At 31.6% G+C, this 20,601-nt stretch overlaps 1 protein-coding gene across 6 annotated transcripts; it reads left to right on the plus strand.

Annotated features, from left to right (window-relative positions):
* The first annotated feature begins 1,391 nt into the window (after positions 1-1,391).
* LOC114287008 (transcription factor-like protein) lies at positions 1,392-16,509 on the plus strand. Of its 6 annotated transcripts, none has more exons than XM_028230251.2 (16): positions 1,392-1,601; positions 1,865-1,986; positions 5,075-5,242; positions 6,046-6,114; positions 6,570-6,663; positions 6,854-6,957; positions 7,057-7,102; positions 7,191-7,250; positions 7,608-7,676; positions 7,916-7,999; positions 8,104-8,187; positions 12,407-12,492; positions 13,773-13,863; positions 15,590-15,709; positions 15,922-15,996; positions 16,092-16,509. In XM_028230251.2, the coding sequence occupies exons 2-16, from the start codon at positions 1,874-1,876 to the stop codon at positions 16,227-16,229; spliced, it is 1,401 nt and encodes a 466-aa protein (XP_028086052.2). In that variant the 5' UTR covers positions 1,392-1,601; positions 1,865-1,873; the 3' UTR covers positions 16,230-16,509. The 6 variants fall into 6 exon arrangements, with proteins under 6 accessions (XP_028086052.2, XP_082742886.1, XP_028086055.2 ...); XM_082886760.1 differs by having other exon boundaries at positions 15,629-15,709; XM_082886759.1 differs by having other exon boundaries at positions 1,405-1,601; positions 1,835-1,986; positions 15,629-15,709.
* Positions 16,510-20,601: the final 4,092 nt, after the last annotated feature.

Consider the following 20,601-nt stretch of genomic DNA (forward strand, 5'->3'; position numbering starts at 1 on the left):
AAAATAGATTATAAAAAAAAAAAGAATGAGAAAAATAGAACAATTAAGGTTAGTGAGGGGGTTAATAATTGATGGGATTGGTGTATTAGTTATTCAGTTGGATTAGAGGAATAATTAATAAACAATTTTTTTTATCCACATTTGTTTTGTGAAGGATATGAAAATATATAATTTCAATCATATGTTTATTTTGCATTATTAATTGTAAGATTAAAAAATCATCAACAATGTTTCGTCTTTTTAAAATTTTGATGAAACATTTGATTTGATGAACGAGTATATCTTAACCATTCATTAAAATTTTCATCTAATTTGATTTTAAAATTGAATAAAAATTGATTTGATATGAATTATTCTAATTTCTAATCTTGTCATCAAAAACTTTTTAAAAATTATCATCTTATTCCAAATTTATTGTTTCATCAAATTTGATGAGAAAAATAATTTCCAATGCGTTATCATTTTAAATTTTCATCAAATTTGATTTTGGATGAAGACTACTTATTTCGATATAAAATATTTTCGCAAAAAATCTTTGACATGTTTTTCATTATTTAAGTAAAATATTTTTAAAAAAAAGTAATTTTCATCATTATTCTCAAAATAACTTACCATTAAAAAATTCATTAGTCAATTTTAAAAAAATTCACTTTCAGCTTGGATTTTGCAACACATTGCCCTTTTGAAAGGTAAAAAGAGCTCCTAATTCACTTTACCAATTCATACAATATAAAGTTTTTATTTCAAAATATTAACAAAACATCGGAAAATAAAATAATTTTTTTTTATACAAAATTGATTTACATTAAACATATTTTCGAATGTTTAATTTGATAAAAAAATCTCTTCTTTGATTGGATGAATATTTGATACGTGAAATTAAATGTGATTTTTCAATAATTTTATGTATATCGAATTTTGACTCGTTTGAATTATTTGAATTTGTACATGTCAATCATTCAACTAATTATTCAAGAAGATGCCTGTCATCCAAGAGGGTATCAGTTGATACATGGATCGACAAAGATGACGTCAATCGTCTGACTTACATAGTTTGGATAATTCAGGCTCCGTTTGGCAAGAGCTAAACAGGGCTTTTTTGGTTATTTTAGCCACAAAAGACAAAATAGGCTATTTTAACCACAAAAAATAAAATATCACATCTAACCCATAATCATTATATTATTCTGTCACAAAAAAAGTCAAAAAAAATCAAAAAGCCCTTTTCAAACCAAATTTTTTAGCCCAGGATAAAATAGTCAAAAAAACCAACCAACTTCCCAAACGGAGGCTCAGACAAGTTTAAATTCGGTAAATTAATAATTTTTTGTGATTTTTTTTTATTTTTAATTAAATTTAAATTTAATAAATAAAAATAAAAAGAGGAGGTTAAGAATGGGAGATGGATGCTCTAGACTCATAGATCCTGTGTCTCTCTCTCTTTCTTCACCATAAAACCTAACCCTTCTCTCTCTCTCTCTCTCTCTCTCTCTCTCTCTCAATTGCCGGTCGATTCGCCGCCGGAGTACACTGGCAGAGCTCTCACTGATTTCTTCAATTCATCCCACGAAGTCCTCATTCAAATAATCATTTAAACTTTGGTAACTTGATACACTCAACTTAAAGGGCACACTCACTCACTCCATCAATACTCTGCAAAAATGTAATTCTGTTAAAAATATCCCCAAAGTAATTTCACATCATTGTACATATATATACTACACATGTTTATATAGTTCTCAGATTCGATATCTACACAAAATACAGTTTCATTTATATAAACCTATCTAGGGTTGAAATCGATTTGTTGCTGTTTTGAGTCCTATTTGTTTAGCGTTAATCTTTAGGAAACCCTTTTATCCAGTCACAAAAAATGCCTCAAGTGAAGATCATCGCCAAGAACTTCATGGACATGGTGGCCTCGTTGCCTGCCATGAAGCTCGATAAGCTCTACGACAACGCCTTCATTTGTGAAGCCATTCTCAGGTCCGCCTTCTCTCTCTCTCTCTCAATTCAATTGGGCATCAAGATTTTCATTTTTTCATAAAATGTGAGTTTGAATGATCATAATTTTATTTTATTTTTTTAAATCTTTCTTTCTACTTTGTTTGTGAAATGCCTCAATTTGAATGTATGACAATGCTTGAGAGTAGTTTTTTTGTTACTTTGGGCCTTGAATAATGGAGAATTTTACCTTGAAATTCCCTTGTTTTCCTATCAACTAGTGGGGAAAAAAAAGTTTAGTAAGACTAGGAAAGATTCGTTTGGGAAGTGGCTTTTTAAGTATCTTTTTGGCTAAAATTTGAGGTGGATAAAATTGAAGCGTTTGGGAATGATTTTTTAGCTTTTCATGGGGGAAAAAAAGGTGCAAAAATTAGAGAGAATGGGAACGAATCTGACTTTTTTGTAAAATTTTTTGGCCTTTTTAGTGGCTTTTTGGCTAAAATAGTGTCATCCAAAATAGGCCCTTAAATTGAAGTTAAGATAAGAAAGTATATGTTAATATGGTTTTCCCAACGATAATGAAGACCAGTAGGTGCAATGGTTTAGAAGAGTGATATGATCATTGTAATTGGAAATGTGAAGTGGGAAGACCTAAGTTGGACATGGGATGTCGTAGTGAAAAAATATATGAATTTATTTAATTTAACTGAGCATATAGTTCTTGATAGAGCTTAATGGAGAAAATTGATTCATGTAGCTGACCCAACTTGATTGGGACACGAGCTTAGTTTGATTTGATTTAAGGGGGAAGACCTAAATTGATATAATATGTGGTAGTATAAAACAATGTTTTTTAAAGCGAAAAGCTAAGAAGTACGGATACAGATACGGGATACGGATACGACACGATACGGATACGAATACGGCGATACGGAAAATTTTGAAAAATTAGGATATGGGTACGGCAGGGATACGTTCGTAAAAATATTATTTTTACAATTTTTAGTAATGCAGTATGCATAAAAATAAAACCTATAACAAAAGACAACTTGATAAAGAAGAAAGATTCCTATAAAACTAAGAGTCTTCAAGGTTAATAGCTTCAACTTGTTCTCCTTCTTCAATGAATATCACAGGACCTTAGCTAAAGCCAAAAAGCCATTATTAAATAAAAATTTCAGCAAATATACTTTTTTAAGTCGTCAATAATAACTTAGGAAGCATGGATACGGATATAGCGATGTGTCAAAATTTTAAAAAGTATGATACAGGTACGGCGGGAATACGTTCGTAAAAAATATATATATTTTTATAATTTTAATAATATAATATGCATGAAAATAAAACTTAAAGTAAATTAATAAATAAAGAGAGAGATATTCCTATTAACCTAAAAGTCTTCAAACATTCATAAAACATCCAAAACTAAAAACAAAAGCAAATGCAAATTAAACATCATCCTTACATGCTAACACAAAAAAAAGAATGAGTGTAAAGACAAGAAACGTGAGAGAGTGAGAAAGCGAGAGAGAAGTGAGAGAGACAATAAGGATACATCAATTTGACAAATTCTATTACTTTAACTCTTACTATATTCCTCTTATCAAAGAACTAAATAAAATATTATAAGTAATATGTAACTTCGAGTATCTGATACTTCAAAATTAAGTATCCGATACTTCAAAATTAATAAAAAATTAATTAAGAAGTATCCGATACGTATCCGCGAGTATCCAAAGAGTATCGGTATCCGATAAGTATTCGATACGGATACGTCTCTCTTTTTGAAGTATCCATGCTTCATAGGCGAAAAGCGAACCGAGGCGACAAGGTCTCCTAACGCCTAAGCGCGAGGCGAGGAGGGGAGGCGAGGCGAGGGCTTCATTGAATTGAGGCAACCAGAAAGGATATTTTTTAAAAATAAATGGTATAGACAAAAATATAAATATTTTCAAGAACCATCATGCAGTTATCATTCCAAATACTATCCAACAAGCAATTCAATGTTTTAGCATAAAGAAATTAAAGAACATATTTTAACAACATTAAATAACATAAAGAAATTAAAATAGTTGAAATTAATTGAATTAAAATAATTAATTGAATAACCAGGAAATTAATTGAATTAAATTAATTGAATTAAAATAAACAAATTAATTGAATTAAAATAATTAATTAAATAACCAGGAAATTAAAATAATTAATTGAATTAAATTAATTGAATTAAAATAAACAAATTAATTGAATTAAACAAATTAATTGAATTAAAATAATTAATTGAATAACCAGGAAATTAATTGAATTAATTGAAATTTCAACACAGAAGAAAAAAAATAATTGAATTAATTGAAAAAAAAAATTAAAGATAAAATAATTGAATTAATTTTAACACAGGGTTCGACTGTGTTCTTCAAGTTGAAGAAAAAAATGAACAAAAAAGAATAGGTGAAGTCGAAGGGAAGAACAGGGGGGAAGAAATGGGGGGGTTCCGATAGTGAACAAAGGAGAAAGGAAGAAGAAGGAACTCACCTCGGAACGACGTCCGAAGAAGGAAGAAGAAGACCCAGATGTCGACGAACGAAGTCGATCTAGGGTTTGGACTTCTTATTTAGTAATTAACTTTGTCGATGAAGAGCCCAGATGATTCGAACGAAGTCGATGAAGGGCCCAGATGGTTCGAACTAAAATCAGGCAAAAATATGATGAAGCGTCGCTTCATTTCGCCTCCCGCTTCATCGCCTAAGCCTTGCTTCAGTCACTTCTCCATCGCCTCACCATTTCGCCTCGCCTCAGTGTGCGTGAAGCGCTAAAGTCTCGCCTCGCCTCACTTAGCGCTTAGGCGAGCGCTTAGGCTCGCCTCTGATAACATTGGTATAAAAGAATATGAATTTATTTTATTTAATTGAGCATGTAGCCTTTGTGACAGAGCATAATGGCAACAACGAATTCACGTAGCTGACCTCATTTGATTGAGGCACAATGTTTAGTTTGCTTTGGTTTGGGTTTCAATTTTTAATGGATGCAATTGAATTTTTCTGTATAATTCAATGATCTACATTAGAAGTTTAAGTAATTACGTAATTAGTGTTCAATATTAGTGAAGACTTTATTTTGCGACTTTTTTGCACAGATCTTTGCCACCATTAGCCAAGAAGTATGTATTGCAAATGTTGTACATTGATGTACCTGTGTCAGCAAAGTCAATGCAAGAGTGGGTACTTGCAGATGGATACTCTAAACATAATGTAGCCATTGATAGATTGATTCAGTTGAGACTATTTACTGAAGCTGTTGACAGGTATACAACGCCCTTTCTTTCTTGCTGGTAGTCTTAAATTTTGATGTGCCCTTGCATATCCTGCTGCTTGTTTAAATAGCAACACTGGTTGTGCTCTAACATTTATCAACAGTTACAAATAAAAAGAAAATCTTTGTTTAGAGTAGCTCCCTCAATATTAGACTTTAGCAATCCTTTTGTTGCTGGCCTTATAATTAAATCCAAGACGGTTTGAGGCTTAGAGAGCAATCTTATTTTTCAGTCTAAATTGTTTTTATTTATTTAGGGTGTGGTGGGGGGAATTTGGTATTCATGATATTTGTCTGTCAATAATAAATAAATAAATAATGTATAAAGCTTGTACATCCTCAAGTAGTTGGTCTTATGTGTTCCTATTTAAGCTATGGATTGCGGCAGTATTACAGGAAATTTCTCATTTATTTGAATACAATGATTTTTTGTGTGTCTTTTGAATTCAATGGTCTGAAATATAGTGATTGTTCTATCGTCAAACAATTATAGTCATTTTTACATGGGGAAAAATTTTAAACTTTGGTATCAAAAGTACTTTCATACAAAATTTACATTATTTAAAACTATTTCAACAAGTAGGATACTTGTATTCCTGTCATATGGGTTTCTTATTAACTCTATTTATTATTTGGTCAGAATTCACTTCACTATACATCAACGTCTGGAGAATTTGCATTTTTTTAATAGCACTGTTTTTTTTATTATTATTATATCACCTTATTGAAATTTGCTTTTTGATTCCAACAGTACTGTTTGTCAGTAGACTGAAATTCTTTTTATCATGTTAACAGGAAAAAGGAAACCACTTATAGATTAAACCCGACGTTTCAGATTAACCTTCAGAAGCATATAATACATGGGTAAGCTTTAGATTCATGTTGTGGTTATCATTGTTGTATATGTTAGTTGTATCTGATATGTTTCTTCTTTGTTTTATTACACAAGTATAATTATTTTTAGTGTTTTTTTTTTTCTCTCTTCTTCGGGGTTGGGGGTGGGGTGATATAGTGAGTTCATTGGATGTGTCTTGTCAGTGTAGTTGACCTTGGTTTTGCATTATGTTTTTTCAACTTCACCTAAATGCCTACAGTTAAGGTCTTCTGTAAACTCATATGAAACTAAATCACTCACCAAGTTATGGTCACACAGCTAAATCTGTATCTGAGATATCGAGTCTATTTTTGATCTACAACAAGAATAAACCTGAAACAATGATCCTACTTAGTAATCTTTGTCTTGATACATTGTTCAATTCTCATCATATAAATAGTGTCTTACTTAGCATGCATGAATGACCTTCAAATCGGTACTGCAGTGGAGTTTTACCAAGGGAACCAATGCCTTCTAATATCACTGTGAGGCTCCCAAGCTTGGAGGATTTAGACGCCTATGCTGCTGAGCAATGGGAGGTGTGAACTTCATCTTTGTGTTTCTTTTGTCTGTCTCATTTGTGCATGAATATTTTAGACAGTGGTAAGTTCCTACTTACCATGACAACATATGTCATGAGATGATGTACTTGGTTTTAGCAATTGGCCATTGTGCAATTTTATGACAGTTGGGCCACTTTTCTAATGACTTCCAATTGTGATATATTAGTGTTTCTTGCTGCACCTTATAAGCTCCTCCACTCAAGGTGAAAAGACAACAAACTTCAGCTCTTCTCTGATGAAAATATTCCAGCGAGGTCTTCTGAGTCAAAGGTTCTTCAACACTCAAATTTGTTACAAATTTCACGTTTTGGTTTTCTAATTGGCGAATGAGGATGCAGTATCTCACAAATAGATGATTTTTTTTCACAGAGACAAAGAACCTCCAAAACTAACTGAGAGTGGTTTCCAATTTTTGGTATGCATTAAATTAATCATTTTACTGATTGCACTTATAATGAAATATCCTACTCGAGAGTAACTATACTAATCTGTGTAAATTACAGCTGATGGATACAAATGCACAACTCTGGTACATAATCAGGGAATACATCACAAATTCTGAGGTATCTGACAAATTTGCTGTGTTTTAGAAAATCTCATGATGATTTGTCTGGAATGTTACAAAGAAGTTGGATATGATTTCTTGATAATCAGATCACATGTCATGTACCCCATTCACTTTCCTTATATTTTTACAAAAAGGATAATCATAATAAAAACACTATGACAGAACTAATCAGGGTGGTAAAAAAACAAAAAACACTAAGACATTTACGTCTTTCAATTTTTAACTTGTATCTAGCATGTAAAATATGGATATCATTTTGGAATAATAGGAGCTTGTCTTTTGTCACTGATTTGCTTTCATAATTTAATGCTTGATATTAACCACCAATTATGACTTTCTTATTGTGGGGAAGGAGCGAGGTTTGGATTCAGCGGATTTGATTTCATTTATGCTGGAGCTTAGTTTCCATGTCACTGGCGAGGTATTACATTCCCATAGTTTACGTGTTCCAGTTACCTTGCTATAGTTCTTGCATTAATGAAAGATTATTCTTGTTGTTAAACTCTGTTAAATGCCATGGCACTTTGTTGGCTTATAATCCTTCCTTTACTGAAAATTAATCATCTTTTTGATGGATACCTTGTTGCAACAGTTTGCAAGGCAGTTTTTGTAATGATTCCACCTTTAACTCTGGCATTCAGTTGTCTTCTTTGTATGTAGGCATATAATATGAACACATTGACTGATAGTCAGAGAAATGTAATAAAGGACCTTGCGGACTTGGGATTGGTCAAGCTCCAGCAGGTGAATTTCAGGCTTGGCTTCTTTTATAATATTGAGTAATTTTTTTTTTGTCTGCTTATAGTTTTACATCTTATACAATTTCTCTTATGTTTTCATTTGTCCAGGGTAGGAAAGAGAGTTGGTTTATTCCTACTAAGTTAGCTACCAACCTGTCAATTAGCTTATCAGATACATCATCACGGAAACTCGTATGTTTTTTTGCTATTCAACTTGTTTTGAAATTTATTTAATGATTTAAACCTTTAGTATCTTATTTACAATTAATTTTTTCTTGCTTGTAATGGAATGAGATACTATCACTTAAATAGCATTCACAATGTTCATGATTTATTTTGTGTCAAAACGTTGAGTTGGACTGACAATTAGCCAAGCTGGTTCGGGCTGACTGAAAAATATGTTTTAGCACCTGTCACCTGCCCCTGGCTAAACTTGCATTTTTGGTTTCATAATGTTGAAGCTGGACCAGATGATGGGAAGGTTTCTTCATTCTAATTAATGACTGGACCTATATTTTTTTTGCTAAGTTGGCTTTACAGGTCTTTATTACTAAGTCTGCAATTTAGAGCATATTCAGACCAATGCCATGCTGCCCGTGGCTCCCTTGGTAAGAATTGCATGATACCCTTTCTGGTTGCTTTCCTTTAACCATTAAAGATCATAGGTGACTAGATTACCTTGAGGAGTGCAGATTTAATAGAAACTTTTGGTCACTAAGGTTTTCAAACCTCCATCTGGCCATGAGTTCTTTGGGTTTCTACTTGCCCATATACAATCAAAGAGGAATGCCTTCTATGACGTGGTTGTGATTTGTGGATTTTGTAGATCTAATTGATTTTAAAGTTGGTTTTGGTGAGTAAATTGAATATGCTTTTGCAAGTTGTCTGGCAGTGGAACCCTTTGCCCTATGTATGACTCATTTTGGCATCCCAATATCTTCCCAAGTTGAAGTCAAAGAGTCCATGTGATTTTTCTTTTTCTTATTGTTCATTGTGGTATTTGATGCTTAATCACATGGATGTTACAATTGCTGCATGAGTTGATGCAACTTTCTTGAGTGGAGGATTCTGATTCCTCTGGACTCAATTGATGAAATAAATTTTATCACTTCTATTTGTGAGGAGTCTTATTACCAGTTTTTATAGTTTTGCTCCAAGTTCTACCTCTACCAAGGTAGTTTACCTTGGAGAGAGATCTTGTATGCATGGATGGCGGATGGTGAGGTGGCTGTTGAATATACAAATTAGAGTACATAGTTATTTTTAGTATTATGTATATAATCTGTGATTGTGTGAATCGCTGATTTAGTATCATTTCCTTATTTATATCGTTTTCTAAATTGTATCATGAATCTATTATATATATATGGCCTCTACCTCATTCGTGGATAAGCAAAATAATTTTTTTCATTCTTTTTGGTATCAGAGTTAGGTTAAGTACCTAATAATTATATTTCACTGGTGGGCAACAGCCTTGCCTTAGCTATCCGCCAAACCTCAACCCATTCCATTGTCATATTTTCTTTCACTATCACTTCGTGGTGATCTCTTCCTCTATCCACTAGTTTATTCCTATCTCAAATATCTCTATTATATTTTTTTTACTCGCAATCCATTTTTTTGTGTGTTTCTGTTCTACTGTCTATGAAGCACGGACACGGACACGGCAGGGGACACAACAATTTTTTAAATTTTTTTATAAATATTTTTATTTTAATACACATTAATTATTTTATTTATTTATTATATTTTTTAAATAATGTGTTCCAATTAATTTTTTTATTTTATTTTACATACATGTGTTTATTTTTTTTTTTATTATTAATATGTATATGTATATATTATGTTATAATATGTATTATATATTATCTTATAAGTATATTATATGTTATATAATAACTATTATATAATATATAATAATAATAGTTATATATATATATGAATCAAGAAGATAAAGACGTGACGAGAGAGAGAGAGAGAGAGGGAGGGGGGGAGACAGAAGCGAGAGAGAAAGCCATCGATCGATCGCGATTGCGATCGTTGGGGAGAGAGAGAGAGGGGGGGGGAGACAAAAGCGAGAGAGAAAGCGATCGATCAATCGCGATCGCGATCGTTAGGGAGAGAGAGACAGAGAGCTTTGAGAAGGTGAAGGTGAGAGACAGAGCTCTGAGAAGTCGAAGGGCTCTAGATCGTCGAAGTCGAGGGGGACTATAGCTAGTCGAAGTGGACTGGATCGTTGAAGTCAGGGCTATTGCTAGTCAAAATGGACTGGATAGAGGTCGATTGGCTCGAGATCAAAGTCATGAGAGAGCAAGAGAGAGAGCGAGGCTTACAGTGGAAGTCATCCAAATTGAAGTCACTGACCAGGTTTGCACTCCTTTTCTCTTTCGTTTACTCCTTGCCGACCATGTCCCATGGCATGTCCAAATTTGGACACGTGTGTCCCGCCGTGTTTCTGTCGTGTCCTTTGCAAAAAAATAAATTAAATTAAATGGCGTGTCCCGTACATGTCCCCGTGTCCTCGGCGTGTCCTCATATCCGACACCGCCATGGCTTCCATTATGGCGTGTCCATGCTTCATAGTCCACTGTGTTTCCTTCTATTTCAACCTCAAATAGGTTTCTATCTTCAAACCTATTTGAGTTTGAAGGGTGGTATTATACATATATCATGGTGAGCATGGTAATATACCATGTGAACCACCTAAGCCGCCCCATCTGCTGCACAACCCAAGTCGCCCCTCCTAGTGCACAACCCAAGTCGCCCCCTTGGCGCACCACCAAAGTCGTCCCTTGGCGCACTCAGTCATCTGTTGCCATCATCATTCAACACGACGTCATATGTTAAGTGTGTGCCATGCTTGTTAGTTCAACATCCAGTTCTATACGTCAGTCCGGCATGATCCCTTTAAATTGTCTCAACGTTGATTCCGATTAGTCTCTACAATAGTCTAATATGACCCCTTAAACTGTCCCGACTTTGATTTCGGTTAGTTCCTACAACTGTCCGGCATGACCCCGTAAACTGTCCCAACATTGATTTCGGTCAGTTCCCACAACGGTCCAGCATGACCTTAAATTGTCTCGACATTAATTCCGATCAGTTTCTACAATAGTCGGACACGACCATAAACTATCTCCTGGCATTAGCTCCGGCCTTTGATGCCGACCAGGGTCTTGTTGGCTGCCGACCAGGGTCTTGTTGGCTACCGACCAGGGTGTTTCCTGGCCATAGATGCTTCAACAGCGCTTCTAGGGCAGTTCAGTCCTTGTTTTTTTCCTTTTCTAGGGTGTGGTGCTAATGTGTTAAGCACTTTTTAGCCTTTTTTATTTAGTGAATTACCAAATTTGTTCGGTAGCATTTATTTGGACTAGCCGTTGAGTTTTTTCCGGTTTTTTCCAGTCATTCATTGGCAAACTGTGATTGTTGAATATCTTCACACCAGCTTAAGGGGGGAATGTTGAATATAGAAATTAGAGTAAATAGAATCTTTTTGTTTTTAGTATTATGTATATAATCTGTGATTGTGTCAATCACTGATTTAGTATTATTTTCTTATTTATATTGTTTCCTAAATTGTATCATGAATCTATTATGTATACATGGCCTCGGTCTCATTCATGGATAAGCAAAATAATTCTTTTCATTTTTTGTGTGGAACCTTCTGGAAGATGGTAGGCACTGTGTTAGCACAAGACCACGGGAGGTTGGAGAGGTGATAGTAGAGACAATCTTAAACAGGGAGTGAAAGTGGCAATGGAGAGGTTCTAAGCTTTCCAAAGGCGATGGATATGACTCTGTATTACTTGCTATAAGGCCTCATTTTATAGGAGGATCAACTCATCTATGCACGTCTTCCCATGCTCAACGATAGAGGTGGCTCATTCCTTGGTTCAATAATCTGGCAGTTTCTCAACCACAAAGTGCACCCTTGATCAAATCTTGGAGTTGTATCATGGAGTTGTAGTGGGTAGGTGAGATGGTGGTTATGTTTAGTGGTTCGGTAATTTGTGTTAGTTGGAGACTTTGAGGTTATTCGTTTTTCTTTGAAATTGCCAAGATGAGAGCTGAGAGGTTTCATTTCTCTGTTGAAGTGCTGCTTTATTTTTATTTTTACTCTAGAGAGTAGAGGACAACTTCCTAACTGAATTGTCTGAAATATGTGAATTTACCCAGTTGAGGCATTCTTGATTGAGAAAAAATGATTCCCCATAGACAGAAAGAGACGCCTTTCTTTGTTTCTGTATCTCTGGAATATGAGTATCATTTGTTATAATTGGTCGAATTGATAGTACAGAGAATGAGTCTGTTATCTGTTGTTGATAAAAATAAAATAAAAATAATGGGTCCATCATCTTGATAGAGACGGTTCTATTAACTACTATCGTTAATACTTTTTTGTGTTCTCCAGGGCTTTGTTGTTGTGGAAACAAACTTTAGAGTGTATGCATATTCAACATCTAAACTACATTGCGAAATTTTACGCCTCTTCTCAAGGTATGCCATAAATTTGCTTGATAAGTACTTTAGACTGTTTTATGATGAGGCTTCTTCTATCTGGAGAGAATACTGTTCTGGATGCATTGGGTTGGTATTTAATGAGAGTATTCAAAATGTTATGATGTTTATTGAACATATTGAATTATTTTTAAGCAAATGCTAACGAGTGTGTCCTTGTCGCATTGTTTAGCACTGAGATTGGAGGAAGAAGTGTTTTGGAGATAGGTGAAAAGATTAAAAAAAAATTGAAATCACCGAAAAGTGTTATGAAGTTTGTGTAAAGTGTCTTGTGCTCTTGTCTCTCTCTGTCTCTCTTCTTTTTTTTTTTCTTTCTTTTTTTCTTTTTTTTTGTGTGTGTGTGTGTGTGTTTTTCTTGCTCCACAAGGGGCACTTGGAAGCAAGGCCCTTATTGTTATCCAGTCATGGTGATAACTCTTGTCAGTGATAATTGAGAAAAATATACTTTCCACAGTAGAAAAAAAAAAAAAAAACCTCCATACAGAGTACATTCTCAGACAAGACTCTGATCAATTAAGCTTCCAGGCCTTGACAGATGAACAATTCTATGTAGTATCATGTTGTGTATTTTTTAAACCTTTCTCCTTGAATGCTAGTTTATATTTGACAGTAATGAAGCCCCCTAGTTTGGTCAAAATCCATGTGTCAATCTGTAGCAGTTGGAATTGAAGGATTTTGGTTGTAGAAATTTTGCTTCCATGATTTAAGGAGTTGAGAAGCCACCTACCTCATTTAGAGTATTATTAAGAATTCTTGAATCCAAGGCAAATATTGAAAAAGATATGAAACTATTTGAAATTGGTACCATATAGTGTATCTGTTTTTGTTTGCTCAATTTTTCTTGTTGACCTGTTTAAACTTGTGCTGGAATGGGCAATATGGCATAGAACAAGAATAAAACAAAAGGAGAATTTGTCTAATAATAGTAACAACTGGTTCTCTAACATTTGATAAAATTGGGGTCTTTTTGAAAGAATGGTGTTGTCTAAAGACTGGAGCATCTTAGCAAACATTGGAGAGAAATCCCTAGTTACTTCATCATTCCAAAATCTTGTGGCAAACTCTAAAACATGACTAATAATAAAAAATGTTTGAAATGAGAAACTTTTCTTAGATAAATTTATTCTACTAGATCATTGGATGGTTAGAAATAATCATTGTTAAGAAATCATTGCTCATAGTTTATATTCATCTGGATGCTATTCTTATATTTGTCATTCATCGTCGGCAAAGGGATCATTTTTGTGCTGAAAATGCAGGGTAGAATATCAGCTTCCAAATCTTATTGTTGCCGCGATTACAAAAGAAAACTTGTATAATGCTTTCGAAAATGGCATCATGGCAGAGCAGGCAAGTATCAATTCTTAGTTGTGTGTACCTTCATGTCATCTTTTGAAACCTTTTACAAAGTCATTTACAGTAATAACTAATGAAATGATCAAGTTTGGTTATTGTGTATTTCTTTGAAAGAGCTTGAGCTTGGTTGCTAGTTTCCATTTATTTATTACTCTGGATGTTTTGCCATCACAATGTTAGATTTTTCAAGAAATCTGTCATGCTTATAAGGTTGGAAATTTATTGTTTCTTATTATCATTCTCACATGGGCGAATTACACTAATGGTCCCTATAGTTTTGGGCTTTGTGTCACTTTGGTACTTGACTTTTCAATTGTGACACATTTGATCATGAATTTTGAATCTTGTTCCAAACAAGGACAATTGAAGATATCATTGCTCAATTTCAAGGGCAAAGTTGTCAATTTGATAAAATATAAACTAATTTGATAAAAATAAATGTCAAATTTTTTTTTTTTTTGAATTTTGAAAAATTATTTCAACCCACTAAAGATAAAATTATGTAAAATTAATAAATTTTTTAGATATTTATTTATTTGTTTATTTTACCAAATTAATTTTTATTATGTGTTTGGATGATGATCATGTAATGGGTAATTATTTTTATTTTCATTAAATTAATTTTTATTTTTTCAAAAGTCAAATATGGCGATAACTTTGATATCATTATTAGACCAATGCATTAAAACAAAAAAAATTCAAAACTAAATATATTTCATATATTAAATATATCAATTACACATTAAAAGCCTAACAATTACTCATTACATTATCATCATCCAAACACATAATAAAATTAATTTGGTAAAATAAATAAATGTTTAAAAGGTTTATCAATTTTACATAATTTTATTTTTGATGGGGTAGAAATTATTTTTAAAAATTCAAAAATGTTTTTTTAACATTTATTTTTGTTAAATTAGTTTATATTTTATTAAATTGACGACTTTACCCTTGAAATTGAGTAATGATATTTTCAATTGTCCTTATTTGAAACAAGATTCAAAATTTATAATCAAATGTGTTACAATTGAAAAGTTAGGTTTCAAAATGACACGAATTCCAAACTAAAGGGACTTTTAGTGTAATTCGCCTTTCTCACAATTATGTTCCAATGCAATGTTAATGACGAAGAATCATGCTTTAAGTTTGTCAAAAAGTGAGCAACAATATGTTGGTGACTCTAGCTAATGAATTCTACAGACAATGTTTTCAAGCTGATGTGGCCATAGGAAACAAGTCTGCCCTTGCGAGTCTCTAGGACTCTCTTGGATGCCTACCTTGTGTGCTTTGAAAAATTAACTAGTTCTCTTGGTATTTTATGTAACAAATGATTTTTAATAAAATTAATTTTTAAACAAAAATTGAATGTATGAGTAGATGTGGGAACCTAAGAAAAGAAATAAAAATCTAAATGTGAAATTTGCAAAATGAAAATAAATTATTTTAATTTCATAGATTATTGGATTATGAATGAAATTACTAAATTAATTGATGTTGTATTATGTGGATCCTGCTGCTTGCATACCAATTTCTGTTATGTGTATTCCACCAAATATATTTATTGATTTTTCATGTTATTACACCTAGAAATAGAAGTGTACAATGGAGCCCCAAATTTGGTTCTTAAGTAAAATCTAAGGACTTTTTTTTTATATATATTTTAACCTTCTGGAAAAAAATTTAAGAAGTAATTTTGTTGTTTGTTTCTTCCATTTAGGATATAATTTGCTTCTTTGACGAACCTCTGGATTTGCAGATAATTTCCTTTCTTCAGCAGAATGCACATCCTCGAGTTGCAGAGAGAGTACCCTCTGTCCCAGAAAATGTCACCGATCAGGTTTACATTTTTATCAATGTTTAAATATTTTTGCTTTTATTCGGATTTAATATTTTGCAAGTCAGCTCTCAAGCAAAATTAATTTTGGTTATGCGATTTTAGTCAATCACCAAGTCCTTGATGGAGTTTTTTTTGTTAAATGATAACTAGTGCTAAGTACTTTACATCTCAACCTGTTTGACAATACTCTGAAATACAATTTTCTGTGACAGATTAGGTTGTGGGAATCAGATATGAATAGGGTTGAGATTACACCGGCTCATTTTTATGATGAGTTCCCTACTAGGGTAAAAATCGAGCTTATCTCTATTACATTTGTATGCATGTATATTACTTTGAGCATTTTTTGCATGTATTGGGTTTGTTTCAAATAATATTGTAGGAGGTTTTCGATGCTGCTTGTGACTTTGCACGAGAATATGGAGGTTTGTTATGTGAAGACTCGAAAACGATGCGCCTAGTCGTGAAGGCTGAAATACTAATGCACATGCGAGATTTTCTGCGTCGTGAAAAGCAATAGAAATTATGTGTGGACGAATCTACGAGAGGGAATTTCAATGCTTGAAAAAGCATATACCTTTGTTCATTTGAGGATGTAAAACAAAATTACTAGAAATGAATTGGGAAAAACAAAATATCAAAAAAGAAGAAGAAGAAGAAGAAGAAGAAGAAGAAGAAGAGAGAGAGAGAGAGAGAGAGAGAAAATAAGAAAAGGAAGTAGAGATGAGATGCAAGCAACGCATATGTTTTGGATGGTTTTGACTAATTCAATCAAGTGAAGTTCACAGGGGTTCATGATATTTGGTATTTGTGTTAGTGACTAGATCTCTGCTTTTTGGGCTATATTGGTCTGATTTTTATTGTTATTTTTAATTTTTTTTAATGGCTTATTATACATTACAATCCCATTTGAATTTGGATGATTTATAATGATCCTTGTGGGAAGTTATCTGGTGTTCTTTTTCTTTAAACACCACATGTGTCTACTTAATAATAATTTTTCTTCTTTTTTCAGAAAAATAAGGATAAAATGAAAACATGACTGTCATTGTTTTGTTATTTTTTTTTATAAGCAAAATAAAAATTTTATTAAAAATATTAAATTAAAAGTATGAGAAAATGAAATGTAATGGGAGAGATTTAGCGAGTCCATACAATTCCCTTAGTGCTGCTGTTTGCATTCACACAATTAATCCTTCGGCTTCATGAATTTTTTAAGTTTAAAAAAACATAAATCAAAAATCAAAGAGAAATTAGAAATTTTATTTACACATCATAAATCTTTTTGGTACACATTATTTAACTATTAAATTTATATGATAATAAAATGTTCAAGTAAAACGACTATTAAGAACAATATTAGTGTATATGTACTCATTTAAGTAATTTACATATGAAAGCACAAATCTCTCTTAACAACCATCACCTATATATTATATTTTTTGAAACAAATCTTTCTTCTAACACTCATTCAACACTGTTCATCTTCACAATTATAATATAACACGCTACACTCAATATCTTCACCATTATAATCTAATACTACACTCATCATCTTCGTCATTATAATCTTCACTGTTATTTTCCAAACCTTTGAAGATTTAGGGTTTTAAAAACATTGAATTCAATTGATTTTGAAAATTTGCACACCATGAATGATACTCAGATTGTTGATTTGAAACAATACAACAATAAAAAAGGTCAGTTTACTTTTGTGTTTTATCTCTTTCATATAGAAAACGGTTTGTTTGTTTGTCATGTATTTAGATAATTAGAGATGAACATTTATAAAATGTTCAAATATTTATACTTGAAAAAAAATTATTAAGATTGATCATGTATTAAATGTTCATACATAAAAAATTAAACATTTTGGTGGTAGTGTGTACCAATTTATAAGCTTAGGATTAAAAGGAAAAATTATGGTTTGAATTGAGATATTTTAATAATCTAAAAATTATTATGTATGTATACAAAGTAATGGTGTATGCTGAGAGACTTGATGATGTGTAAATATAATTACCCAAAAGAAATACTAGGAAAGAAAAAATAGTTAAATAGATCTTAACTATATAACACCCAACGAAAATTATTGAAACCTTCATAAATCTCTCACAATTCAATTCATAATGATGTGATTTAACAAGTGTCAATTTTTAATTAGTTACACATTCAATGATATATACTCTTATGACATTATTATAAATATATTTATGAATACAAAATGTGAATCCCTAGCGTTGAACACCAAAATACTTGAATCTCCAAAGGGCAATGATAGAGATCATTAAAAGTGGTGTTCTAAAGTAACCACTAATGATGTGACATTCACTTTTTTTTTTAAAAAAAAAAAAAAACAGATACAATAACACTGTGACAGTGGATGAGACTAACTACCACATCATTGATGGTGACACTAATTAATGCTCTCATTCATTTTTCATCCCCAAAACAATTTGCCCTGCTAACCCACTGCACCAAATACTGTCGGCCAGGTACACTGCCACATACACTGTGTCATTGTATGGCGCACTGAGAATGGAATAAAAGATAAAAAAGGGAGGGAATGTAAATATCATTTCTTTTGAAATCTAAGAGTATTAACATACCAATGGCTAAAGGAAAAACCAATTGATGTTTTTTTTTTCTGTTTTTTTAATTTTTTTTATAGGAAAAGTATATAGATAAAGGTCCAACTTTTACCAAACCAAACCAAATCAAACTAAGCCTTAAGTCCCATCAAATGAGATCGGCAAAGGTCAAACTTTTACAACAACAAAAAAAAAAACAAAAAACTGATGTCTGTTTTGTACTTCAAGTAAATTTTGCTTCTGTTATGAGTTTGGATTATTATTATATAAGTATTTGTGGAGACAACTATGCACTACTAGCCTCTAAAAATGTGTTGATAGGCTTCTAAAAAAGAGTCATTTATATATATATATATACTAGCCTATCACTCGTGCTATGTACGGAATAATTATAGATATTTATATTTGTTTTAATTTTTTTAATATGTAAATTATGTTTTTAAAGATTTTTTATAAAAATAATTTAACAATCTCATCACTAATCATATTGTACAGGAGAAATTAAAAAGGCTACTGCAGTAACTATGCACGAGCTATATCTATAATTATTTGCATGAAAGGATTTTAAATGCTAATCAGAGATTTTGACCAAATCAATAAATGCAGGCATGTGGATTGGAAAAAGTTAATAAATGTTGATCAGGGAATTTTGACCAAATCAATACATGCTGAGGTTTTTTTTTTTTTAAATCAAAAATTTTAAAAATTAAGATTGAGATATTGAAGCTCCCACAAGGTTTGGGGTTTAGAAACCCCATTTTCCTTAATATATTTACAATTATTTATGTATGTGAATTGCGATTTTTAAATGTCTTCTTTTTTTTTTAAAATGTCTTTTTTTCCCTTTTTTATATTATATTAAAGTTTAATATTTTGATAATAATCATATGTGTTAGACTTTTCAAGGAATTAAATGTCTTCTTTTTTTATTATATTATATTAAAGTTTAATATTTTAATAATAATCATATGTGTTGGACTTTTCAAGAAATTTTTTTTATGCTTGTTCTTAATGCATTAAAGTGTTATTATGAGGGATAATAATCATATGTGTTGGGACTTTTCAAGGAATTCATATGTGTTGGATTTCAAAGAAATTTTTTTTATACTTGTTCTTAATGCATTAAAGTGTTATTATGATGGATAATAATCATATGTGTTGGGACTTTTCAAGGAATTCATATGTGTTGGATTTCAAAGAAATTTTTTTTATCCTTGTTCTTAATGCATTAAAGTGTTATTATGAGGGTAAGACTTGGGAGTTGGGAGAAGTTAATAAATGCTATTTTTTTATTTTAAATAAAAAAATCAGGAAATTTAGATTGGGAGATTGGAGCTCCCACAAGGCTTGGGGTTAAAAACCCCTTTTTACTTAATATATAGTATAGACTAGCCTATCACCCGTGCTATGCACGGGATAATCATAGGTATTTATATTTGTTTTAGATTTTTTTTAATATATAAATTATGTTTTTTAAGATTTTTTATAAAAATAATTTAACAATCTTATCACTAACCATAGTGTATGGGAGAAGTTGAAAAGGGTACTGCAGTAACTATACACGAATTGTATCTATAATTATTTGTATGAGGGGATTTTAAATGCTGATTAGTGGATTTTGACCAAATCAATAAATGTAGACATGTGGAAAGACATATAGATTGAAAAAATTTAATAAATTCTGATCAGGGGATTTTGACCAAATCAATAAATACTGAGTTTTTTTTTTTTAAATAAAAAAATTAGAAAATTCAGATTGAGATATTGAAGCTCCCGCAGGCCTTGGGAGTTAAAAACCCCATTTTGCTTAATATATAGTGTAGAAGTATAGATATAGATATAGATAGATAGATAGATTGTAAAGAAAAATCATTAAAATAGTAAATAAAAGATTAAATCACATTAAAAAAAAGAACCATTAAACAAACTACAATCACATCACATTTTTTTCATAATAAAAAAAATAAAAAAATAAAAAAAGAACCATTGACTAACTACAATCACATTAAAAAAAAAAATCATTGAACTAACTACAATCACATTTTTTTCTTTGTGAGTGTTTATGTTTATCTAACTTCAATGATATTAAAAATAAAATTAAAATAGTAAATAAAGAGATTAAATAACATTAAAAAATATATATTGAACTCACTACAACAATCATATTAAAAAAAATAGTCATTGAACAAACTACAATCACATCACATTTTTCCCATAATAAAATAAATAAATGAAAAAAAAAGAACTATTAAACTAACTACAATCACATTAAAAAAAAAAGAATCATTCAACTAATTATAA

Source organism: Camellia sinensis, chromosome 9 (assembly GCF_055761805.1).
Source record: "Camellia sinensis isolate YWXY chromosome 9, ASM5576180v1, whole genome shotgun sequence".
NCBI classification, from domain to species: Eukaryota; Viridiplantae; Streptophyta; class Magnoliopsida; order Ericales; family Theaceae; genus Camellia; species Camellia sinensis.

Bases quoted from the DNA above. Each gene is read 5' to 3' on its own strand.
- LOC114287008 (XM_028230251.2), top strand. From the start codon at position 1,874: ATGCCTCAAGTGAAGATCATCGCCAAGAACTTCATGGACATGGTGGCC. The intron at 5,243-6,045 runs GTATACAACGCC...TCATGTTAACAG, and splicing joins TTTACTGAAGCTGTTGACAG to GAAAAAGGAAACCACTTATA. The intron at 13,864-15,589 runs GCAAGTATCAAT...TCTTCCATTTAG, and splicing joins ATGGCATCATGGCAGAGCAG to GATATAATTTGCTTCTTTGA.